Source organism: Camelus dromedarius, chromosome 26 (genome assembly GCF_036321535.1).
Source record: "Camelus dromedarius isolate mCamDro1 chromosome 26, mCamDro1.pat, whole genome shotgun sequence".
NCBI lineage: Eukaryota > Metazoa > Chordata > Mammalia > Artiodactyla > Camelidae > Camelus > Camelus dromedarius.
In genome coordinates, this window is record NC_087461.1 from 28,451,149 (window position 1) to 28,474,468 (window position 23,320).

Here is a 23,320-nt window from a genome sequence, read left to right on the forward strand (position 1 = left end):
CATAAAATATTCTACTTCAAAAATGCTTTCAGAGATGTTATAAATGGTGAGAGGATGTATATATCATATATAGTTTTCTGTTTATGAATTTGATTATATTATAGCAATGGAACAGTGTAATATTAAATTTTAAAAAATGCATATCAATTGAAGATATAAATTAACCTCAAATTTGGGTTATAAATAATTTTATATTTAGCTTTCAGTTTTCTTTATGTGTTTTTATATAATTTCAGGAAAATAATTATCATATATAAATGTACACATCTGAGTCTTTATCTAATATGTCTCAATCTCAAGAGTTCTAAAACCCCTCAATTTCCTTCTTTCCTTCCTTCCTCTTTCCTTCTTTCCTTTCTTCTTTTCTCCCTTCTTTCCTATTCCTTTATTGGTAATTTGGGGTATAAAAGTTAATTGTTGGCAATATTTTATCAGAACTTTTAATGTGAATGAAGGATGAGAGATATATACATATATACACACACACATATAGTGATGATCAAACTTGGAATAAATATTCCCATATTTCTATGAAAAATTATGAATGCATTTAACTATAGTATGTTATTCCTTAACATTTTTCATAATATACAGTATATGTACTTACAACTTTATACTGTGAACTTAATTGTTTAATATCTACCTTCATGCATGGAAGAGTTTTTATGTTATTATAACGTATACTTTAATAATGTGATAAAGGAGAATGACATGGTGTTAAGAAATTATGTTAATGTAATGGGCTTTATGAATTCACAAATTAGCTGAGCACTGAGAGTGATTGGAATTAGATAGGCAAATCTCTTGAGGGGAGTAGGGCATTGATGTGTAAAAGATTATTTCTGAGAGTGAGAATAGCATGTGTATGGCCCTGTAGCCTGAGGGAACATAGTAAGTACGAGGATTGTAGAAGTATATCTATGGTAATGATCATGAAGGTGAACAAGGAGTGATTTGAGGCAACTAACAAGGGTAAGGCCAAATATATAACAGTCAGCATATTACAGCAGGCTGTCCGGCGAGCCGGCCCTCCGCCCGCGCCGCGGGGTGGGCTAGCGCCCCGAGGGTGTCTCGGGCTCCCAGCCCACTGCCCCGCCTCCCCGCCACCCGCTAGGCGTCGTCCGGGGACGCCCCTGGCCGAGAGAGACCCTCAATCACAAGTCACCCCGCCCTCCCCACCCTCCTCGCCGTACCACGCAACCCCGCCCCCGAACCGCCCTTCCGATCTCCCTGCAGTACCCCTCGCCCCTCGCCGGGAAGAAGTGACTCCAGCAGCCGTGGCGGCTCTTTGGGCCCAAGGGGCGGGCGCGGCAGCCATTGGCGGAGGCCGCTGCCTCCGGCTGTCAATCCCGCGGCCCGGCCCCGCCCCACCGGCGGAGCGTGGCAGGACGCAGGGCCGCGGGGGCTGTCGGGACGGCTCCAAGATGGCCGCGCGCTTGGGGTCCGCACCTGCTGGCGGCCTCGAGCCCCGTTAACTGCCACCGCTGCTGACCGGAGCCGCCAGTCGGCCTGGCGACTCCGTGGGCTGTCCCCGCGGGGCGGGAGGCCGCCATGGCGACCCTGGAAAAGCTGGCGAAGGCCTTCGAGTCCCTCAAGTCCTTCCAGCGGCCGCCGCCTCAGCCCCCTCAGCCGGCACCGCAGCCGCCGCCGCCTCACCCGGTACCGCCGCCGCCTCAGCCCCGTCAGCCAGCACCGCAGCCGCCGTCGCCTCAGCCGGCACCGCCGCCGCCGCCGCTTCAGCCCCCTCAGCCGGCACCGCAGCCGCCGTCGCCTCAGCCGGTACCGCAGCCACCGCCGCCTCAGCCGGTACCGCCGCGGCCTCAGCCTCCTCATCCGGCACCGCAGCCGCCGCCGCCTCACCCGGTGCCGCCGCCGCTTCAGCCCCCTGAGCCGGCTCCGCCGCCGCCCCCTCAGCCGGCACCGCAGCCTCAACCGCCACCGCCGCCCGTCCACCGTGGGTCAGGAGCCGCTGCACAGACGGTGAGTCCCTGCGGGTCCCTCCCCAGCCCTGCGCGGGTCTCCGTCCCTCCCTCGGCCTCCCCCGAAGGCCCCGAGGCGGTCCGGGCCCCAGGCCTCTGCTTTCCCGGCTGCGAAACTCGGGAAGGAACGGGGCTGTGTTGTGATCCGAGGCCGCGCGTCCCGTTCGGCTTCCTCTGGGCCACTCCCCACCCCTCTCCTTCTCCGGGCCAGGTGTAACATTTTGTCTTCCCTTTTCAACTGAGGGTTTAAAACAGTGTTTCAGATAACTGTCAAAACGCTATGCATGCAAAACCCTAGGTTGACTTAAGGGAAGGAGTAGGAGAGAAGAGGGGAAGGAGCGAAGTTCACTGGTCACTTCTGTGGGGGTGGGTTAGATGGTCACAGTGGTGAACGCTTAACTGCTACATGGCCCCGTGCGCTTACCAGCATAGTCGTTACTGTTACTAACCCCGGACAGCACTGGTGTTAAGGAGGCATGACCACGGACCGTGTGCTCATTGAGCTTAATTTTACACAAACTAAGATTTCCACAGAATCAAGACAGGCAGTAAACGCCAGCTGCAGAGGACAGCTTGTGCAGGGTTGGGGAACAGCATGGCATGATCAGAAATTTAGTTTGACTGGCTTGAAATGTAGAGGGAAAGGGAAACTTCACACTGATGAATCAGAGAGGAGATAGCTGTTTTTATTAAACTAAAATGGTTAAATGAGCCTTGTTGGTTAATGATTTGCCTTAGCAATGTGAATTTGGATTCTGCAAGTATTTTATAAGTTCTGTAAGAAGCTTGTTTTAAAATTTCAAAACTCTTAAGATATTAGAAGTTCAGTTTTATTTTATAAGAATTTTTTAAAAAGTGCTTATTTAACTCAATTAGAACTGAGTTCCTTTAACATAGTCTTTATTATCTCATGTATTAATACCCTCTAGAGGTACACAATGAAAAATGTGATTTATAAACAGACACATACAGACACAAGGAAAACAGAGTATGTAGCTTCAGTAACGGTTTAAGAGAAAAGTCAGAAACAGAAATTTTCCCTGGTCAAAATATCAAAAAAAGCACCTGGGGCTTATATCCTTTAATTGATTTGAGCTCTAAATGGACGAATACACAATTTTTTTTTTTAAATTGCTAAGAACAAGATTCTTTTTCACGTTGAATAATGATTTTGAAGTTTAAATAAATACCAACAATAGAGCTATGAGGGAGGAAAAATATAAAATACTGATTTTTTTTTTTAAATCTCACTGTAAGGTGCATTCTTAAATACATAGGAGAGAACTGTCATGATTTGCGCAACTCGCTTGCAAATAGTTCAACAGTATTAACAATGATTGAATTTAGATGGTGGGCAAATGGGAATTTATCATCCTATTAAACAGTTTTCTGTACTTCTGAGACTTAGAATAAAACATTGGAAGGAACCTGTTAGACATAATGCTCTATGTGAAGTAATTTGTTCCCTTTGTGAAATTCTAGGAAGGTTAAAATGCATGTTCATAACATCAAGAAAATCACAAGCATTTACGATGTAATCAGAACTACCTGAGGATCTGTGAAACTTGGTGAGTTGGTGGATTTTTTAAAATGTCTTAAAACATTTTGTTTTTACAAAGATTACAGGAGTAAGAGAAGATAAATTTTAATCAACTCTTAATATTTTTTTCCTGGTTGATGTGATATAATTAAATGTGGGGAAAAAAGGTAAATTCTAAAAGGAGACACTACCTTGATGGTTTTCTATGGAGGAAACTCAAGCAGGAGGAAGTTTAATTTAAAAACATGAATTACTGCTCTTTATAATACATTCTAAGTTGTCATTCTTTTGAATGCCTTCCTTTCCAAACAGGTGTGTTATTCTGGGAGATCATCAGGACTTCTGGGTATTTGGAGGTACTGACCTAACCAGTGGAACTGCTGATTTATAAGAAGTTGTCCAGAATTTTGGAAAACTGATTAGTAGAGGTAAATAATGTTTCCTTGGCAAGTGATGACAGAAAGTGACTTGAGTGAATTTTCCTTTGTTTTTAGGCAGATGTACCTAACCATGTATGTTAACAATGATTACAGGCTGGAGACCGAGAAGAACTACCATTTTTGCCAGCTGGGATGCAGAAAAATTTGGACTTCTGGGTTCCACAAATGGGCTGAGGTAACTAAGACAGAAAACGTATCTTCTTGGTCAACATGTATCTCAGGGTAATCACAGATGTGTTCCATTACCTGATATTGTTTTAATTTGGATAAATACTCAAGAAAATTTAAGAAATAGAGTTTGCTTTTGCTTTTACATCAGTTTGGTAAAACAGAACAACCTCTTAATTACTAAGTACAAACCAAGTTTTTCATTATTTTTAAAATATTTTAGTTTCTATTTGTATTTGTTTTGTGATAAGTAAGTAAAATCTGTAAGCTCAGAAAATAGTCAAAGCTAGGAAGCTGCTTCTGACAAGTGAATTAGCTTATTGAAAATCTGATATAGATCCTTGGCATTAATTTTCAAGTTTTTACAGTTTCCTTGGATTTCTTCTATCTAGGAAAACAACATGCTCTTTTAAGATGACTATACTCTGATTATAGTCTCTCCTTTATGGATTCCGTACTAAATTGTAACCATAGGTATATTTTACCATTTACAAAAGTGCCTGATTGGGAAGTATAATACAATGATTTTGTAAATTGAATTACTCTAAAATTTCAAGGATTTATTTTTAATTCAATTATGATTAATTTTCATTTGTCACTGGCTCTTAATGCTTTATTTTAAAGTGTCTTTCATAGGCCCCCTTCTTTCGTCTTCTTCCCTTAGGCTCTCTGTCCAGTAACTCTTAAGTTCTTACATGTTCATGGTAGGCTTGTGTGTTTTTTTTAAAGGCAGGTGCACCAAAAAGCACTTTCCTGTGACTATCCTGTTTTGTTCATCATTTATGAGTCCAAATTTTATAGAATTGATTTGAAGAATGTCATATCTTTCTTATCATTGTGTCTGGTTTTTAAAATGCTTTCCTTCTGACTCATTTCTGCATACTTTAAAATAATAATATGAATCAAATAAGTATGGGAATAAAATCACAGTTACTTGTATCACATTTGATTCCATGTATATTGCAAAGTCTTATTATTATGTTGGTGTTATGAACATGCATTTCATAATACACTTATTTACATGAATCAGATCTTATTCATTAAGGTCATTTACTTTTAGAAATATGTAATTTCTTGTGAATACATGTATATAGAAATACATGTGTCTTTCTATAATTTAAGCAGCTTAGAATACAGATAAAATAAATCCAAGATACAAGATAATATGCCTTACATTAATTTAAATTCATGTGAGTTAAAAGACAATTTGAATATTGTTTCCCATTTTCTCCTAGCTTCTTGATCATATTCAGCAGCACATTTACCTTTACATATATTTAAGGAATCTTTTTTATTTCTACTGTAGCTCTGTCATAATGGAAACTCTGCAGCAGAATCAGCTGTCATCTATCCCGTGTGGCCAAGTGCAGAGGTGAGAATTCTCATTTGTGGGATGACCACTCACAGCTTTAAATGTTTTTACTGTAACTGCTCTTATAAGGTAGCAAGCTAGAGAGAGAGAGAGAGAGAGAGAAACAGAGAGAAGAAAAGAGTTCTCTCTGCATATTCCCATGTGTGTGATGGCATTAGTCTTCTTCTGCTGTATTTTTCTAGAATGTGTGTGCGTGTGTGCATGTATGTGTGAGAGAGAAATGTCTTGTCTTTGTCCTAATAGCCACTCTTCTCTCCCTCTAGTTTTTTCTCTATCCTCCCCTCCTTTCTTTTTCTTTTTCATCAATATCTTCTCTTTCAAAAAATTCTTGATAAATCAAATTTCCAACTTCCTCACTTTTAATATGGTAAAGTTACTTGGATCCCCAACGTCAAGGGATCTCATACTTTAATGTCTGTAAGGATTGCCAGGGACACCTTTTAAAAGTACAGATTTCCAGGCCTTACTTTGAGCAGTTCTCTTCCAGTAGATCCAGGGTGAGGCTGAGCATCTCCGAGCCTTCCCCCTTCATATTATGGTGCAGGGGATCAGGGGCAGTTTTCCTCTGGGTCTCCGTGCTGTTGCTATGAAAAGTGGCTACAGCATCACTAATATTTTTCTTTCTTGTTTTAATTGCATTAATATTATCAAGCAGTTAATAGCATTTTCTTAAAATTATGGTCAAAGGCATAGGCGTTTGATTTATAATGGTATCTGCAAACCACTCTTTTACTGAATTAATTTGTTTGTTTTGCTTGTATTTCCACAATTGTAAATGCTGTGAGTTAAGTGACTGCTTTGCTTCAACTACAGGAGAATGTGAAAACACTCCAGGAGAGAGAGGTTGCATATATCAATGCAGACTCATACACAGAAGGTAAATTTTATTTCAGATTGTCATTAAATAGTATACCAGTATTTAAGTCTATCAACTCCAACTCATAAAATAGGATTATCCTCTTTCTATGAGATGCCTCAATAATACCTCCATTTCTCCATTTTACCAGAGAGAACATTATTATGATTCAAATGAATCAATATGATTCATAACTAAGCTATTGATCCTAATTTCTTTAGAATATTTACCATTTGCCTATCTTGGATTACTACTTAAAACTTTAGTACTTTTGACATTCTTCCTGTGGAGCTATTTTTAAAAGTTGGGGTAAAATATTTCATACAGAAATAGTTCCTGTATGTATTGGACCAACTCTGAAATAAGCACCCACTACAGACTTCCTTTTGACCCTGACATGTGGCATGTGCATCTGTAGGCTTTCATCATATTATGGTTATTTCTAGGTAAGTGTCACAGGACACATGTTAGTTACTGACATGCTCTAGTCTAAAGTCTTGATATTGAATTGAATGAATGAATAAAAACATGAACATTATGGCCTTACCACTTCCTTTGCCAAAGACCCCTAGGTACTGCTGCCGTAATGAGCAATGGCCCTTACTGTTACTGCAGGAGCTGCGGCCTTAGCAGCAGAGTCCGCCTCTGCAGTCTCCTATCCCGAGTGTGTGCTGCAGCCTCTCTGGCTCCTGAAGAGTTATTTCCACCTTGTGTTTTAGTTTTAGCCAGACTGTTTGTCTGTCTGTCTATTTATCTACCTACCTATCTATCTATTCTAAAATCTTATTTATTTGTTTTTACTGAAGTACATTTGATTTATAATATTAGTTTCAGGTGTACAGCAAAGTTACACAGTTATATACATATACATATACATATACATATACATTTTTAGATTCTTTTCCATTATAGGTTATAATAAGATGCTGAATATAATTCCCTGTGCTATACAGTAGGTCCTTGTTGTTTATCTGTTTCATATATAATAGTGTATATCTGTTAATCCTGAACTCCTAACATCTCTCTTCCCTTCCCCCTTTCTCCTTGGGTAACCATAGTTTCTTTTCTATGTCATGAATCTATTTCTGGTTTGTAAATAAGTTCATTTGTATCATTTTTTTGTTTGTTTACATTCCACATATAAGTGATATAATTTGATATTTGCCTTTCTCTGTCTGACATACTTCACTGAATATGATAATCTGTAGGGTCCACCCTATTTTTAATTCTCCAGGAATGATGCCTTCAATTTGAAATCTGTTATATCTTGTTTATAATTAGAAAATAAAATTAGAATTAAATACAGGTTTGAAGTCCATTTGGAGGTATTAAAATACTCTCTTATTTATCTTGCAGGCAATTATACCCTCAGAATTGACTGTACACCTCTTCTTTTCCAGTTGGTATATAAACTGACAAAAGAGGTATGTAAATAGATCTGTCATAATGTTTTCTGATGAGTAGATAAGTCAATAACTTTTGTTTTCTAAATTACTAATATTTAAACTGGTGACAGACATAGCTGATTTGTATAAATAACAAATCAGAACGAGCTTTAATACACTTCTTATGTGACATAACTATGAGAACAGTAGTGCTAGTCTCTGTTCTAATAATAGTTCCTAATAATTGTATACATTTGTTAAAATGTGCAGGGTCTGTTGTTTCATGGGGCAGAGTCTCTTTGATGTAACAGAAAGAATACTGAGCTGGGATGGGGAAGCCTTGGCTGTGAAGATTGCCTTGGCTATTCATTCATTCATTCATTCAGCAAGATTTTACTGTGTGGTTACTATGTATCAGGTCCTATGAAATGAATTCTAGCAGCAACAGTGATAAAAGGACAAAGTTACTGAATCCAAATACTTTGTAATCTAGAGAGGCCACAGACCTGTAAATGAGGACTCATACTTCACTTGAATATTGGATACTATATACAGTGGAGGACAGTTGCGGAAGAGAGAAGCTAAGACCCTGGGGTAGCTGGTGAGGTTGGAAAGCATTAGAAGGTGTTCACAGAAGGATTAGTGGTTAGGCTGTAAAATGGAAGGATGTGAAAGTGGGGAGAAGGTTTCTCCTCAGAGGACACAAGACCTAATAAAGACATGGATGTGTGAAAGAACATTTCCTGACCTCTGGGTAATGCAATATAACCTAAATGTAAGGTGTTGGTGAAAAAGCTGGTAAGAAACGGGGCCTGACACATAGGCCTAAATGTTCATAAGTCTGGTGATGGAGAAATTAAAGAATCTTTAACAAGTTTGTACATTATCATTTTTATTCATTAGAAAAATTACTCTGTATCAGTGCAGTGAATAGGTTAAGCTGTAGTAAGTCTAAAAGCAAAATGGAAATAATTCCACATACTTATTTAGCGCACAGGAATTTATAAATACTAGTTATTGATGTAAAAAGTACTCTGAAAATGCTAATGCACTCTAAATCTCTAAAAATTATGTGATCTACTCATTGAGAATATGTGTGCTTCATTTAAATAACCCCCCATTATAGAATTTAACTGTAGAAATGTTTCTTTCAAGTAGGTATCACTTAGATGACAGTGGGAAGTAGATGTCACATCTCTGTGGTCCTGTTTCCCAATCGCCCTTCATCTTGCCCTGTCCTTTTCACTGTTAGTGTCTTTAACATCTCATCCTCCCAAGTGAGCATCCTCCCATGCCCATCACAACTCCCACCATACTGGGAAGCTTAGGTCCTTGATCCTTTTATTGAAATGTCCCATAAAAACATCTTATCTAAAAGCACGCTGTAAAGACAGCCCTTGTTGGGGAATCCTTCTCAGGAGATACATTTACACTCTGTCCTACAGAGGAGGCTCCTGCCTTTATAGGAGGGGTAGTAAGAATTTTAGGACCAAGAAGGAGAAGCTTAGGTCTATCCCCTTTGTACATTTATTTAATAAGTATTAAATGTGTAAGTGGTTACCATAATGACAGGATAAATCAAACAGAGATTCTGCTATTAGTGTCTTACCTGTGTAGCCAGGAGAGACTATGATCAAGAATTTTCAAATCCAAGATAGAGATTAAAATCACCAAAGTGAATACAGATAAAAGTGTGGGAAGCAAAAAACAAATATCTTAGTTTATTATTTTACATGTTGGAATTAAACAGCCTGCTTAATGGGAAATTGCAAGTTTTTTTCCCATTTTAAAGCCTCTTTTATGTTAATTTGAATTTAATTTTCATGCCACTTTATATACAATATATTTGTCTTTCAGAGTTTTTGTTTTAGGTAGTTTTTTATTAACAGTTTAACTGGGAAATTAAAATGTATCTTTAGAAGTTACATTATCAGGATGAACTAATTAATTGTCCAGAAGAGAAGAGTGAGATTTTATAATCTTGTTTGATTTGTTAGTGGAAGAATGAGACATCATTCATCTGGAGAAATGCTATTGGTTGCTGAGGGCTCAATCCCGAACTGGATGATTTGATTTAGAGACATTTGGCCCATTGGCTTCACCACCAATTTGTCCATCTCTGAGTGAAGGTGGGAATCCTATTTTCTACAAATGTTCTTTGCTAAACACGTGAGCCTTGTTCCACCTTTGGAGCCTTGTGTAAGTTGGTTTACCTTTCTGCACCTGAATATTCTCATATATAAAATCGGTTTGACCAAGAAAATAATTATGAAACTGCTCCAGTGTGGTGCCTCAGCATCTGGTGCAAGGTCAGGGTGGTGGACACTGAATAGGCAAAGCTCTAGCTTCCACACATGACCCCACCTCTTCCTCAACTGAGTAGTGTCTGTTGTATTTCTTTTATATAGAAGAAGGTTCCACTGCTGTATCCTTCCCCCACCCTTAAAAAATTAAGAAACCACTGGACTAGACCATCTCTAAGGTCCCCACTTAGCTCTAAACTTTTCACTACTATATATATATATATAGTATATATATATATTAAATGAGGTTTACAAGGAGTAGTTGTGGCTGATAATCACAAAAACTGTATTTGAAATCTGAAAGCTTGGGTTCTGCTTCTGATTCAGACCTTTTTAAAAAAATTTCTTACTTTTAGCAAGTCATTTAACTACTTCTTAGCTTCAGTTTTCTGCTCTTTGAGGGCACAGAATTAGATTCTTGAAATAGTCTGTATTCTTCAGGTTTCTAGTGTGTTTTAGAAATATTTGTTAGGGGAGCTAGAACAGACAGGGCTTCCACTTCAGCAGTGCAGTTATGTTTTTACCTTTTTAGAATTAGAGATTGAGAAATCATTTCATTTGAAAACAAAATGATTCCATTTATTTTTTATGAAAAGTTTAAAATCCACAGGATTAGATTATAAATTGCCCTTTATTTCTGAAATTTAATATATTTATTTATACAGATTAAGTGGTACAATGAAGACTGCAGTACAGAATTTCTTTCTCTTATAGTGTGTTAGTTTTCTTTGCTTCACGAAGGAGCTGTATGAAGCTTGTTAATAACAACACAGTATATCTTTGATAGAGTTCAACTTTTCTTCTTTTTTCCTTTTTCTTCTTAGTCTTTCCAAATTAGGATAATTGTGGTCTCTGACTTTTTTCCAGTTACATTTTTAAAATATACTTTTATTTTTTACATTCTACAATCACTTTAGACTTTTGGAATTAATATAAGATAGAGACAGGTAGGCAGACAAAACCAAACACTAAATGATAGTATTTTCTTCTAGGAAGTTAAATTTTGGTTATAATTTTGCCAGGGGGCGAAAAAAAAACTTCCTAAGACAGTGGAAACTACTGATAACTTTTAAAAACTAAGTCAGTTTATGCGAGTCATGCCTCCTTTCATAAGCATGTCATTATTAACAGGAAGTTTGTTGGCTGTGATTTATTCTGTGTTCCTATTTTACAGGTTTATTTAACGCTTTTGGTGAAAATCATGACAGCCACATAGATTTTAAGGAGATATCCTGTGGGTTATCAGCTTGTTGCAGAGGACCTCTGGCTGAAAGACAGAAATGTAAGTGAGTTAAACATCACAAAATTTGGAAGCTATACAGAGAAAAAAATTAGCATCCATTCATGTAAAAAATCATCTGATTAAAGCTTGAATTTTCATCCCTTTGGCAAATAGCAATCTCTTGCTGAGGTTTTACTGAGGTCAGTGTAAAGGTTCAATCATCTGTTCTTTTTTACTGTGGAGTAATTTAAGATCTTTGTTATTAATAATGGTTGATTTTCCAGATGAATGTACAATTCATGATAAATGAACTACATCATTCATGATGTGTTTGAAAATGTTAAGCATATAGAAAATATTTTCTGGTAGTCTATATAGAAAATTTGTCTTGCTTAACTTGAATTCCAACTTATTTTCTAGCACTGTGTATATTGATATTTTATTAGCAAAATTAAATTTATGATAAAACAATTTTATTAAATACTAAATTTATCTTTTAAACCTAGCTAAAATATTATAGCATAATTTATAAGCATATTACATTAATAAATCTTAAACATATTTGGTTAGGAAAATGCAGCAGTTTACATTTAATTGGAACCTAATTCTTATATATTCACTAGGGTCATTATCTCTGCATCTTTGTAAAATACAGCTTCACAAATACTGCATATTTTGGGTATGATACTTAATAGTTCAATATTCTTTAGTAATGTTGTACTGTGATGCACTCAGTTAATTTAATAGCATAATTGTTACACGGGTGTGTGAAGTAGATAATTATTTAATCTTAAAACTTTAGATTTCTTTTATCTTCCCTGATAGTATACCATTACTCTAACCTGGCTTTGTGATAGATTATTTGTTCACATTAAGGTTCTGGTATTAAAGAGGCTGAAGTCTTTGTTTCTCAATTGAGGTTAATTATTGTCTTAAATTTTTTTTTAAATTTATTTTTTGCCAGTGGACTAGTGGAAGTTAACCAACTAGACTAACTAGCAATTTTGCTGATATTGATGTTAATTAGCCAAGTGCTGATATTTCGGATTTTTAGCTTGTTGTATATAAACTTCATTGAAGATTTGAAATTGTTCTTAGGCAAAAATATTGGGTGCACATTAATTACATTGGAGAGACAAAATCTTTATACAGTCATCTCTCATTATCTGCTGAGGATTGGTTCTGAGACCCCCTCAGATACCAAATCCATGGATGCTCAAGTCCTTATGTAAAATGGCATAGTATTTGCATATAACCTATGCACATCATCCTGTATACTTTAAATCATCTCTAGGTTACTTGTAATACCTAATACAATGTAGTTATTTGTAAATACAATGTAAATGATATGTAAATAGTTGTCAGTGCATAGCAAATTCAAGTTTTGCTTTTGAGAACTTTCTGGGAAAGTTATATATATATATATATTTATATATATATATATTGTTTTGATCTATTGTTTATACCTGTGAATGCAGAAGCAATGGATACAGGGGACTGACTGTACCAGCTTTTTGTTGATTCTTAATGTAGATGGAATATTTTCAGCATTGTAAGAATCAACTCTGAAGTGATCAGTTTTAAATATTAGAAATTAATTTAAAAGCTTGAATTACCTTCTCAAAATCTGTGAGATATTGTATAGTAACTTGGCCCTTTTTCAGTTTGCAAGAAATTTAACTTTAGATTTAGGTGAAGGATAGAGTTCTTTAAGCTGGCTAATGCTATAAGGAGAGAGACTTGTGAAGTGTACAGGAATTCCTACAAGTTCAAAGGACTTTAAGGACACAGTGTCCTCCAAATAAGAACTTAATCCAGAATGTAGTTGTTTGAGGAACTAAGTAATTTTACTAGGGCAGCTTGTAATAAAATGTATTATACTTCAGAATATGAAAGTAATTTCTCTCCATAAGAGTTCCTTTTCTTTAGTTTGCTTCAAGGTATTTGATGTTGACGGTGATGGAGTTCTTTCTAGGGTTGAACTGAGAGACACGTGGTTGCACATTTAGAGGTCTGGAAGGACAACTGCACCGATGATACCCTGGTAAAGTCTGATTGCATACATCTTCTTGCATGTAAACTTCCAACAGGAACATAGAGTGAAGAATTTTTTAAAAGAGGTTGAGAAAAAGATTTCTTACTACTTCTAGGTTCTATATTATGCTACTCAAAATATTCATAGCCAAAGATGCAAAATTGGGAAGAGAATTTGCCTTAGAAAATTTAATTAACTGAATGTATTATGTAAAAAAAAATGAAACCACTGGAAAATTGTCATAAATTTTTAAGGTAAACAAGCAATCTATTTCTGTAATTAAAAAAAAAAAAAGAAAAACCTTGACCGAAAATACTTTATACTTCAGCTACTGGCTAATAAAAATGATACCTTCTCTATCCTAACTACTGATTTGGGTTTCTGGTTTTAAAGGAATTACTTGTGGATCTATCCTACATTGTGGAAGACACATAGAATGCACATGACACCACAAAGGTGAGTCTAGCAGAGACTAATTTATTCTTTTCTAAAAATACATTATATTCTGAATTGGTGTACATACCTTACATATACATACTTGAATCTCTTCTACATCATCCCTGCTAAATGCTTATTTGGACCTGTGGTTACAATACCTCCAAGTTGTCCCTAAGGAAAGCCCATTCCACCTTTAAACAACTCCATTAAGTGTTATTTACATAAAAACATTATATTTTATAAGCTAGGCATTTTATAAAAGTTAAGTAGAGACAGCCCTTGCCATCTGTAGTTTATAATCTTTACTTCTCCTATTTTGATACATTATGGTAAGACAAAACTTATATTGAGCAAAAGAAGCCACAGAATAAAAGAACACATTGTACAATTCAATTTATATGAAGTTCTAGAACAGAGACAGAACTAATGTTAATAAGTGTTAAAATAGTGATTTTGGAGATGGGTGATTTAACTGGGAAGGACCATAGGATATCTGGGAGATGGAAATTATTTTTTATCTCAATCTGGGTGGTGTATATTGTTTAAAAAAATTTATTTTTCAATAATATTGGTGAGGGTCTGTCCTAAGTTCTTTAATAGCAGCCACAATAATTGTATAATAGCAGAAACGAGCATGTAATTTACAAAGAATAAAGCCTTGAATTTTTTTAGTTTCACAACATTTATTAAAGATACTATAATAGGTTTGTCTTAATGTCTATGTATCCCTGTGAAACTGAAGATAATCCATATATGTGAGACACATATGAGTTAATTTGACCCTTTCTATTCAAATGTTGACATGTACCAAGTAGCAGATGGTAGGATGTAGACCATAGTGGTCTTATACAGGCTTAGAAAAATAAGTAACATTTTTTTTAATCACAAATCCAGAAGAAATCATCATAGTCTTATTAACTGACACTCAATAGAAATAAATAATAGAAATGAATTTTTCAGGGCTTGATCTTTGTTTGGCAATTCAGATAACCATCTTCATTTACTTTTCTGCCCAAAACTAAGGTAGCCATTTCTATTTGGTATATATGAAAACAGAAACATAGGAAAGTTTCTTTTAGGAAATACCTTATGTAGAGATACAATTTCCATCGCCTTTTTTCTGGGTGTTTGATAAGTATGGAGGTTATCATTGCTGTCTATTTTTGTGTAAGACCGAGTTTCTTCTTATGGCTGTACTTTTGAACATTAAAAAAAAAAGATCATTTAGCTGCTCCATCTCCGTGTAACCATAATAATGAAATGGTAAAAATTTAGAATAGAATTTGGACCTTTCAACCAAACCTATTACCCATATTCACTGGTGACTAGACTGTGACAATATTACCCATTATTTTGTACCATTACATTGGTATTAATATACTTTAATGGAAGTTGCATCATGAAAGCCAGTAAGTACCATCACAGTGCTTTAAAATCTTTTCTTATAATAAATGGTATTATATATTGAATGAATACATGAATATCATTAATAATAAATACTATTAAGTATCATTAAATAATAAATCATTAGATAATAAAAGTATAATTAAGTAATAAAAGCTAAGAACATTATTATTCATCTAGGATTGTTAAGGTGATTGTTTAAAACATGAAGTAAGAAACATTTGGTTATATTTTTGCCTCCCAAGAAATATTGTCTACTGTATATAAATGTAATTTTTGGTACACTTTGACACCAAAAAAAAAAATACTGCTTTACTCAACTTGTGAAAGTAATGTTAAATTTTATTTTGAGGAAATGTTAATATAGATACTCATTTATTATATATATTTAGTTCTTTTAAATCTCTTAAGAAGTCTAATAATATTGCCAGATGTTTTAAAGAAGATCTTAGAAAATTGTTAGGGTTAAAGGGCATAATCCAGAGAGTTTGGAAAAATGCTTTCAAAGTTAGTAAATAATCCTTTTTCTCTACCCAGAACCTTTTGTGGGTTCTGTTAGTAAACTTCAACTTGAACCAGAAGATACTGTGAGTTATTTCCCAGGTCTTACTGGAGGAAGATTTTTGGTGATAAATTGCCCACGTTATGACTCACTACTTCAGAGTTTGGTTACTTTTGAACTTATTTTTGCTGGCCTACTTTTAGATGAACACATAGCATCTACATTAAATCATTAGTTTTCTTTCAGGCAAATGACCATTGCAAGTTTAATAAAACAGATTTTATTCAAATAATATAAGAAAATGAAGATTTAAGATGTTCTTAAATATTGTTTCTCTTTCAGAATGGCCATCTTAACTCTAGAAGAATATCAGATCTGGAGTATGAAAAATGTTCTTGCCAATGAGTTTTTGAATCTACTTTTCCAGGTATGTTTAAGGTAAATGACAGAGACCGAGGGCAGTGGTACCAGTAGTTCTACATCTTTTCCATTATGTAGTAGTTAGACAACTAGACTACAAACCATATATTGTTGAAAGAACTGCATTAACCTGTACACCACCTGCAGATGGTAAGTTAGAGCGTGCGTGCTTCTCAGAGTCACAATGTGCATGATAGGAAAGTAGAGTATAGCTGATAATGTTTATCTTAATAACTCATGATAGAGCAGATTGTAAACACATAGAAAAGAATTTAAAATGTAAAAGCCATTATAATTTGCTATTTTTCTTTACTTTTTTTTTTTTTAAGACCCTTCCTAACAAGTAAGGCAGTGTGGACAGAGACATAGATCATAAGTTGGCAGCTGTAAATTTTTCACAAAGTATACAATCTTTCCAGTTAGGAGGTTATTTTAGATGCAAAGCTGTTTGTTAATTTTCTTTTTTTTCTTTCTTTCTTTCTTTTTTTTCTTTTTTTTAATTTAATTCTTTAGAAGGCCCAAAAAAGATTGAAGGAGAAAGGAGGAAAGAAAAGCTGTCAGGGGTGAACATGAAATCATAAAACTTGCCAGATTTTAACTATTTTCCCAGTTAAAGTAGTTCTCTTTGCTCCAATTTAAAGAAACAACTCATAGTTTCCCATTTTTCATAGTTCTTCATAAATATATGTTGACTTAATAGTATTTTACAGGGGGGAGGGGTGTGAGTAGGGACAGACTGGAAGTTCAAGATTTGTAAATACTGACTATATATAGAATAAACAAGTTTATACTGTATAGCACAGGGAAATATATTCAAGATTTTGTAGTAGCTCATGGTGAAAAAATATGAAAACAAATATACGTATATTCATAAAGGACTGAAAAATTGTGCTGTACACCGGAAATTGACACAACATTGTAAACGGACTATAACTCAGTAAAAAAATAAAAATGAAGATAAAACTGTTAGAACACTATAAAAAAAGTAGTATTTTAGATTTTTCTTATTTTATTCTCCTTTTCTTATAAAAGCACCCCTATGAAGATCAATAAGGCTTGATATCTTTATATCTATCATGATCCTCCATTGTAAATACAGAGTAACCTGCCTGTGACACAGCTATGTTAGAATAAATGAAAGTTGAACTCTTCCTGACAGCTAATAACTAATGTATATTTAAAGCATATGAAATCTGATAAGCCTATGATACCCATTTAAATCAATCAGTTGCTCTACTGTCAGTTATCAGCCAGGATCTAAGTTGATGTCTTTATAAAACATAAATACATATAAAAATAATATAAACCTACTGTAAACAGAAATGACTTGCTTAGTAATATGAAAATGGTGCAGCTATTTTTTATCTCATTTAAAATGATGTCCTCAATTACTTTAAGTTATCATTAATTATATAAACATTTTGACCACTTAAGTTTGTGTCTGAGTCATCTTGCAGCTCTTACATAGCAAAGCATTTTGAACTTTTATATTGCCTTTCCTATTTTCTCATGCTTATCAGGGACTTGCATAGGCACTATTTTTTCTATGACTCTATAAACAGATGTATGCCTGAGATTTTCTTTTGTGTCTCAGTGTCTCTAGCATTATATTACTGACAGATTTTTTGTTGGTTATCAATCTAATTTTTTTCTTGGTATATATAGTCCTTTCAAATATATATATATGTAGTCAGTTTACACTGTTGTGTCAATTTCTGGTGTACAGCACAATGCTTCATTCATACATGAACATACATATATTAATTTTCATACTCTTTTTCACCATAAGTTACTACAAAACAGTATTGGATATAGTTCCCTGAGCTATACAGTATGAACTTGTTTATAAATTGGGAGTTTGATTTGCAGGTACTAAATATTAACATTACATTTTATGATGCTCACTTTATCCCATATTCAGACATGCTTTTAAAACTTTATGTTCACTTAATATATAAGTAAGCAGACTTACTCTAAATTGTTTTATTTTCTGTCTGTTTCTAAAATAGAATTAGCTAGTAAATTCAGTGATAAAAGCTTGAATTATACTTTTATTTTATTTGCCAAGATCCCACTCCTGGCTGACCATTTTGGGTATTTAAGTATAAAGTAAGTAAATGTCAGTAGAATTAGGAAACCATTCCTGTGGTAATATTATTTTCAGTCCTTTCAAATAAACTCAGTGCCCAATATTTTGCAGAGGAAGCATTCTAAACATGATCAGGATCTTCTATCTTGTACGTTTGTCAGAAAGTGTCAAATGTTAAACAGTTTTATAAACAGAATAGTGCACCACACTGACCCCTACCTATATCCATGCTCTAATCCTGAAATCTGTGAATATGTTATTTTACATGGCAAAGGGGATTTTGCAGATGTATCAGGTTAAGGACTCTGAGACAGGGAGATTAGCCTGGATTATCTACATGGGCCTAGTCTAACAACCGGAGTCCTTAAAAATTGAAAATCTTTCCCAGCTGTGGTCAGAAAGATATGAATTTGGAAGAGGGATTAGAAAGCTGTAAAGCTGTTAGCTTTGAAGATAGAGGAAGGGCCATGGGTAAAGAAGTGTGGGTGAACTCTAGAAGCTGAAAAAGACAAGGAAATACATTCTTCCTTTGACCTACAGAAGGGCATAGTGCTGCTGACATCTTGATTTTTAGCCAAGTGATACCTGTTCCTGACGACCTACAGAACCATAAAATAGTAAGTTTGTGTTGCTTTAAGCTGCAAAATTTGTGATAATTTGTTACAGCAGTGATAAAAATAAGTATAGGGGAGATAATCCAAATTTATGGATTGGAGGGCTCAACATTTTAAAGATGTCAGTTCCCCTTCAACTGATTCAAAGATTTATATGTGCACATCAAAATCCCCAACAGTTAATTGTTGTTACTGTTTTTTTGTAGAACTTGACAAGCTGATTCTAAATACATAGAGAAGCGTGAAGGGCCAATAGCCAAGATGATATTAAAGAACAATATTAAAGGACTTATTATAAAACAATATTGTCTATGTGATAACTACCTAAAGTTAGACATATAGACCAATGGAACAGTATTGAATTAAACCCTGTACCATACATGAACAGTAATTTTAGATAGATTATAAATCTAATAAATTTGAAACATAAAGCAAAGCATCTGGGGGAGGGTAAAGCTCAGGTGGAATGTGTGCTTAGCATGCATAAGGTCTTGGGTTCAACTCCCAGTACCTCCATTAAAATAAATAACCTAATCCCCCACCAAAATAAAGCATCTAGAAAATAGTGTAGGAGATATTTTAATGACTTTGAAGTGGCAAAGAGTTCTTAAACAGGACACAGCACTAAACATAAAAGAAGAGTTTTAAGTTGGACTTCAGTAAAATTAAGAATTATTTTTATCAAGAGATACCATTAAGAAAGTGAAAAGCTAAGCCACACGGTGGGAAAATATATTTGCTATACCTATATCCAACAAAAGACTTGTATCTAGGGCATATAAAGAACAAAAACCAGTGGAGAAAAAGGCAGAACCTCAACATTAAAATGTGCAAAAAAATTGAACAGGTGCTTCACAAAAAAAAAAAAAAAAAAAAAAAATCCAAATAAGCTATGAAAAGAGGCTGACCTGTTTAGTAATAATGGAAATACGTACTAAAACCACACTTGGAACACCATTAGACATCCTCTAGAATAGTTAGTTGTTAAGTGATATGAAGCATTGGTGAGGGCAACAAGCAATGGGGACTCTTACACATGGCCAGTGGGAATATAAATTCTTACAAATACTTTGGGAATAGGCTTTTTGAATGAAAGTTATATATGTATATGTGTGTGTATATATATGTACACACACACACATACACACACACACACACACACACACACCCTATTACCAAGGGTAACCCATGTGTGTACCCTTCAGAAACTTCTACATCTGAGCACCAAAGGACATCCAGAAAATTCTCATAATCACTATTTATTATAGCCCCAAATAGAAAATGACCCAAACACCTGTCAACAATAAATACATAACCATAAGTGGTGGCACATGCATACAAGTTGTATACTTTAAAGCAATAAAAATAAATATACTAGTTTACAGAAAACACTAGTGGATGAATCTTACATAATTTTGAGTGGAAAGTATGGGACCAAAAATTTCAAAAGCAAAAAAGCCAATCCATGGTGGCTGAATTTAGGATGGTGAGTCCATCAAAGGGGTGCCGTAGTATCTGGGAAAAAAACCCAAAGTGGAACAGCAATGTTCTGTTTCTTGACTGGATGAAGGTTACATAGATGTGTTTACTTTGTGAAAAATCACTGAGCTGCATACTTAAGATGTGTTCACATTTAAGCATGTATATTATATTTACATTTTTTAAAAAAATGTTTGCTTGCAAATAGATATCCAAAGCCTAAGTATTTATCAGTAGGAGGATGGATAAAACAAATGATAGTATATTCAAACAATGGAATACTATTCAACAGTAAAAAAGAATCAACTACTGATACAAGGATGAACCTCAAAAGCCTAATTTATACATTTCATTGTCAGGTAAATTTTAACTCAGAAGGTAAACAAAACTGTAAACAGGCATGTGCCCTGGGGGGAGGGGTGCTGTAGCCTTTGTCTCCTCAGACCTGTGCCATTACTGGCACATCCCGCAAGAAGAGAGGCAGGGCTCAGCCACAGCTACCATCTCCTCCTGTGCATGGTGCCCTGGCGGGGGTGGGGCTGAGGCCTGAATCTGCATGTGGGGGCTCCACAACCTCCTAGGCAGGACTGAGACTTGTTTATAGCCTGAGGCAGGGAGGATCTTTCTACCCTGACACCTCAGAGAACTTGTGCTGCCAAGAGAAACAAGGAGCTCAGATTTGGCACAGCGTAGGTGGGGCTGTTCCGTGGTCTTCCCCGAGCCCACCTACAGACCGCCTACCCGAGGCAGAGCAGGCAGCTGCACAGAGCAGCAGAGTGACCAGCACCAGGAGAGGGCACAGCACCTGACCACGGTGCTGGGATGGGGTGTGATCTGCCCACCTGCCTCCCCCTGAGCACAGCTTCTGACTGTGGCATCAGGAGGGGGAGTGACCTGCCCACCCACTGGGTAAGAGCTCAGCTCCTGACCTAGTGTTAGGAGGGGGCACAATCTGCTAGCCAACAGCCACTGAGAGCAGCACAGATGAGGGCGCCAACAGAAGGCCTATGAAACAGCAAGCTGAGTTCGCGAAGCAGGGCGAAGACACAAAGACCTCTCGATAAAATCATTAAGGGCACACCATCTCCAGGTTAAGTAGGTAACTGATACTCCTTAAGCCACGGTGCCAGAGAGATATGAGCAATGTGAAGAAGCAGAGAAACCACTCCCAACTAAAAGATCAAGAGAAATCCCCTGAAAGCATGATCAAGGAAATAGACATTGATGGCCTACTAGATCAAGATTTCAAGAAAAGAGTGATCAAAGTACTGAAGGAACTAAAAGAAATAGGGTTTAGGGATATAAAATATGTCAAAAATGAAATAGAAACTATAGAGAAGAACCAAGTAGAATTAGTAAACTCATTGTCTGAGATGAGAGCTGACCTAAAGGCTGTGCAAAGCAGACTAGAAAATACAGAAGAACAAGTATGTGATCTAGAAGACAGGACAACAGGAAGCACCCAATCAGAATAGCTGAGAGAAAAACAAATAAAAAACAATGAAAACAATATATGGGACCTATGGGGTAATATAAAGTGTGCCAATCTATGCATAATAGGAGTTCCAGAAGGGGAAAAAGAACAAAGGGGATTGAAAAGGTATGGGAAGGACTCATGACTGAAAACTTCCCAAACCTAAAGAAGGAATCATATCCAAGCACAGGAGGCTCAGAGGGTCCCAAACAGGAAGAACCCAAACATACCCACACCAAGGCATATCCTAATCAAGATAGCCAGAGTCAAGGATAAAGAAATGATCCTAAAGGAAGCAAGAGAAAAACAGTGAGTTACAAGGGAACCCCCATAAAGTTTTCAGCTGATTTCTCTACACTATTTACAACAGCTAAGACATGGAAACGGCCTAAAATGTCCATCAACAGATGACTGGATAAAGATGTGGGATATTTATATGATGGGATACTATTCAGCCACAAAAACTGACAACATAACGTCATTTGCAGAGACATGGATGCTCCTGGAGAATGTTATTCTAGGTGGAGCAGAACAGAAAGAGAAAGAGGAATACCATATGAGATCACTCATGTGTGGAATCTTAAGTATATGCAAGATCTTGTGGTAACTCACAGCAAAAAAAAAAGTGACAATGAATATATGTACGTTCATGTATAAATGAAAAATTGTGCTCTACACTGGAATTTGTCATAACATTGTAAAATGACTATTACTCAATAAAAAATGTTTAAAAATAAGTAAAATAAAATATAACCTTTAAAATACTGTATAATGAGAGGTGTGATCTAGTATCTGTTCTAAGAAGTACGTTAGACACACATAAGAATAACCAATGGTCAGAAAGATCACATGTTACCAGCTACCACCCCATGCAAATTAATGGCATTTAGGAGATATTCATATATGTGTGTACATATGTAAAATATGTATTAGTATATATGTAAATCAAATAAAATATTATAATCTAATGTAAAATCATATCAGCAAAAGCACTGTGCTGACATAAGTATCTTGGTGTAAATAGATTACAATTTTTTATTGAGTTGTCATAATGGGAATATTGTGAACCAAGTGGAAGTTGTAAAAAAAAAGTCATCCAAAAAAAAAAAAAAAATCCTGACTACATGAAAAGATGCACAGTTACTATAAGGCCTCTCCCCTTATTTACTATCAGTGTGAGAAAGTCTCTTGGAATAAGTTAGGAGAATTAAAAACTCTTAACAAGACACAAAAATGCACTCTCTGTTAAAGAAAATAAACCAAAAGAAAAAACAAATGAATGGACAATTAAGATCCTACAGATAAAAATACCAATTTTTATGGGAAATATAGCCTTAAAATAAAAAATGAGATTATATTCTAATTTCACCTCTTGAATAAAGATATACAAAATTTAGCTGAATACCTTCGTATTTTGCACTTACGAAGAAAAAATGTATTTGCAATGAAAAAACAGCCATTATCCTGCCTTTTGAGTATTCTAAAGTTTTAGGTTTGAATATATTTCATCTTAAATGGTCTTAAGCACTATGCAGTGGTTGGTGTTTTAAAAATACCACTGTGTGTGGAACTTCTAAAAGTGATTCAAAAAATTTATACT

General features: G+C 35.8%; 1 protein-coding gene across 1 annotated transcript; it reads left to right on the plus strand.

Moving 5' to 3' along the window:
• Positions 1-932: 932 nt before the first annotated feature.
• On the plus strand, positions 933-22,492 carry LOC116151676 (uncharacterized). The gene is made up of 12 exons (XM_064479350.1): positions 933-938; positions 1,115-1,980; positions 3,462-3,547; positions 3,832-3,947; positions 4,053-4,134; positions 5,434-6,376; positions 7,712-7,779; positions 9,738-9,869; positions 11,218-11,325; positions 13,195-13,309; positions 13,694-13,756; positions 15,987-22,492. The coding sequence occupies exons 1-3, from the start codon at positions 933-935 to the stop codon at positions 3,529-3,531; spliced, it is 942 nt and encodes a 313-aa protein (XP_064335420.1). The 3' UTR covers positions 3,532-3,547; positions 3,832-3,947; positions 4,053-4,134; positions 5,434-6,376; positions 7,712-7,779; positions 9,738-9,869; positions 11,218-11,325; positions 13,195-13,309; positions 13,694-13,756; positions 15,987-22,492.
• Positions 22,493-23,320: the final 828 nt, after the last annotated feature.

Coding starts and splice junctions, on each gene's coding strand:
- LOC116151676 (XM_064479350.1), top strand. Junction 1,981..3,461: donor CAGGAGCCGCTGCACAGACG/GTGAGTCCCTGC, acceptor GTGAAATTCTAG/GAAGGTTAAAATGCATGTTC.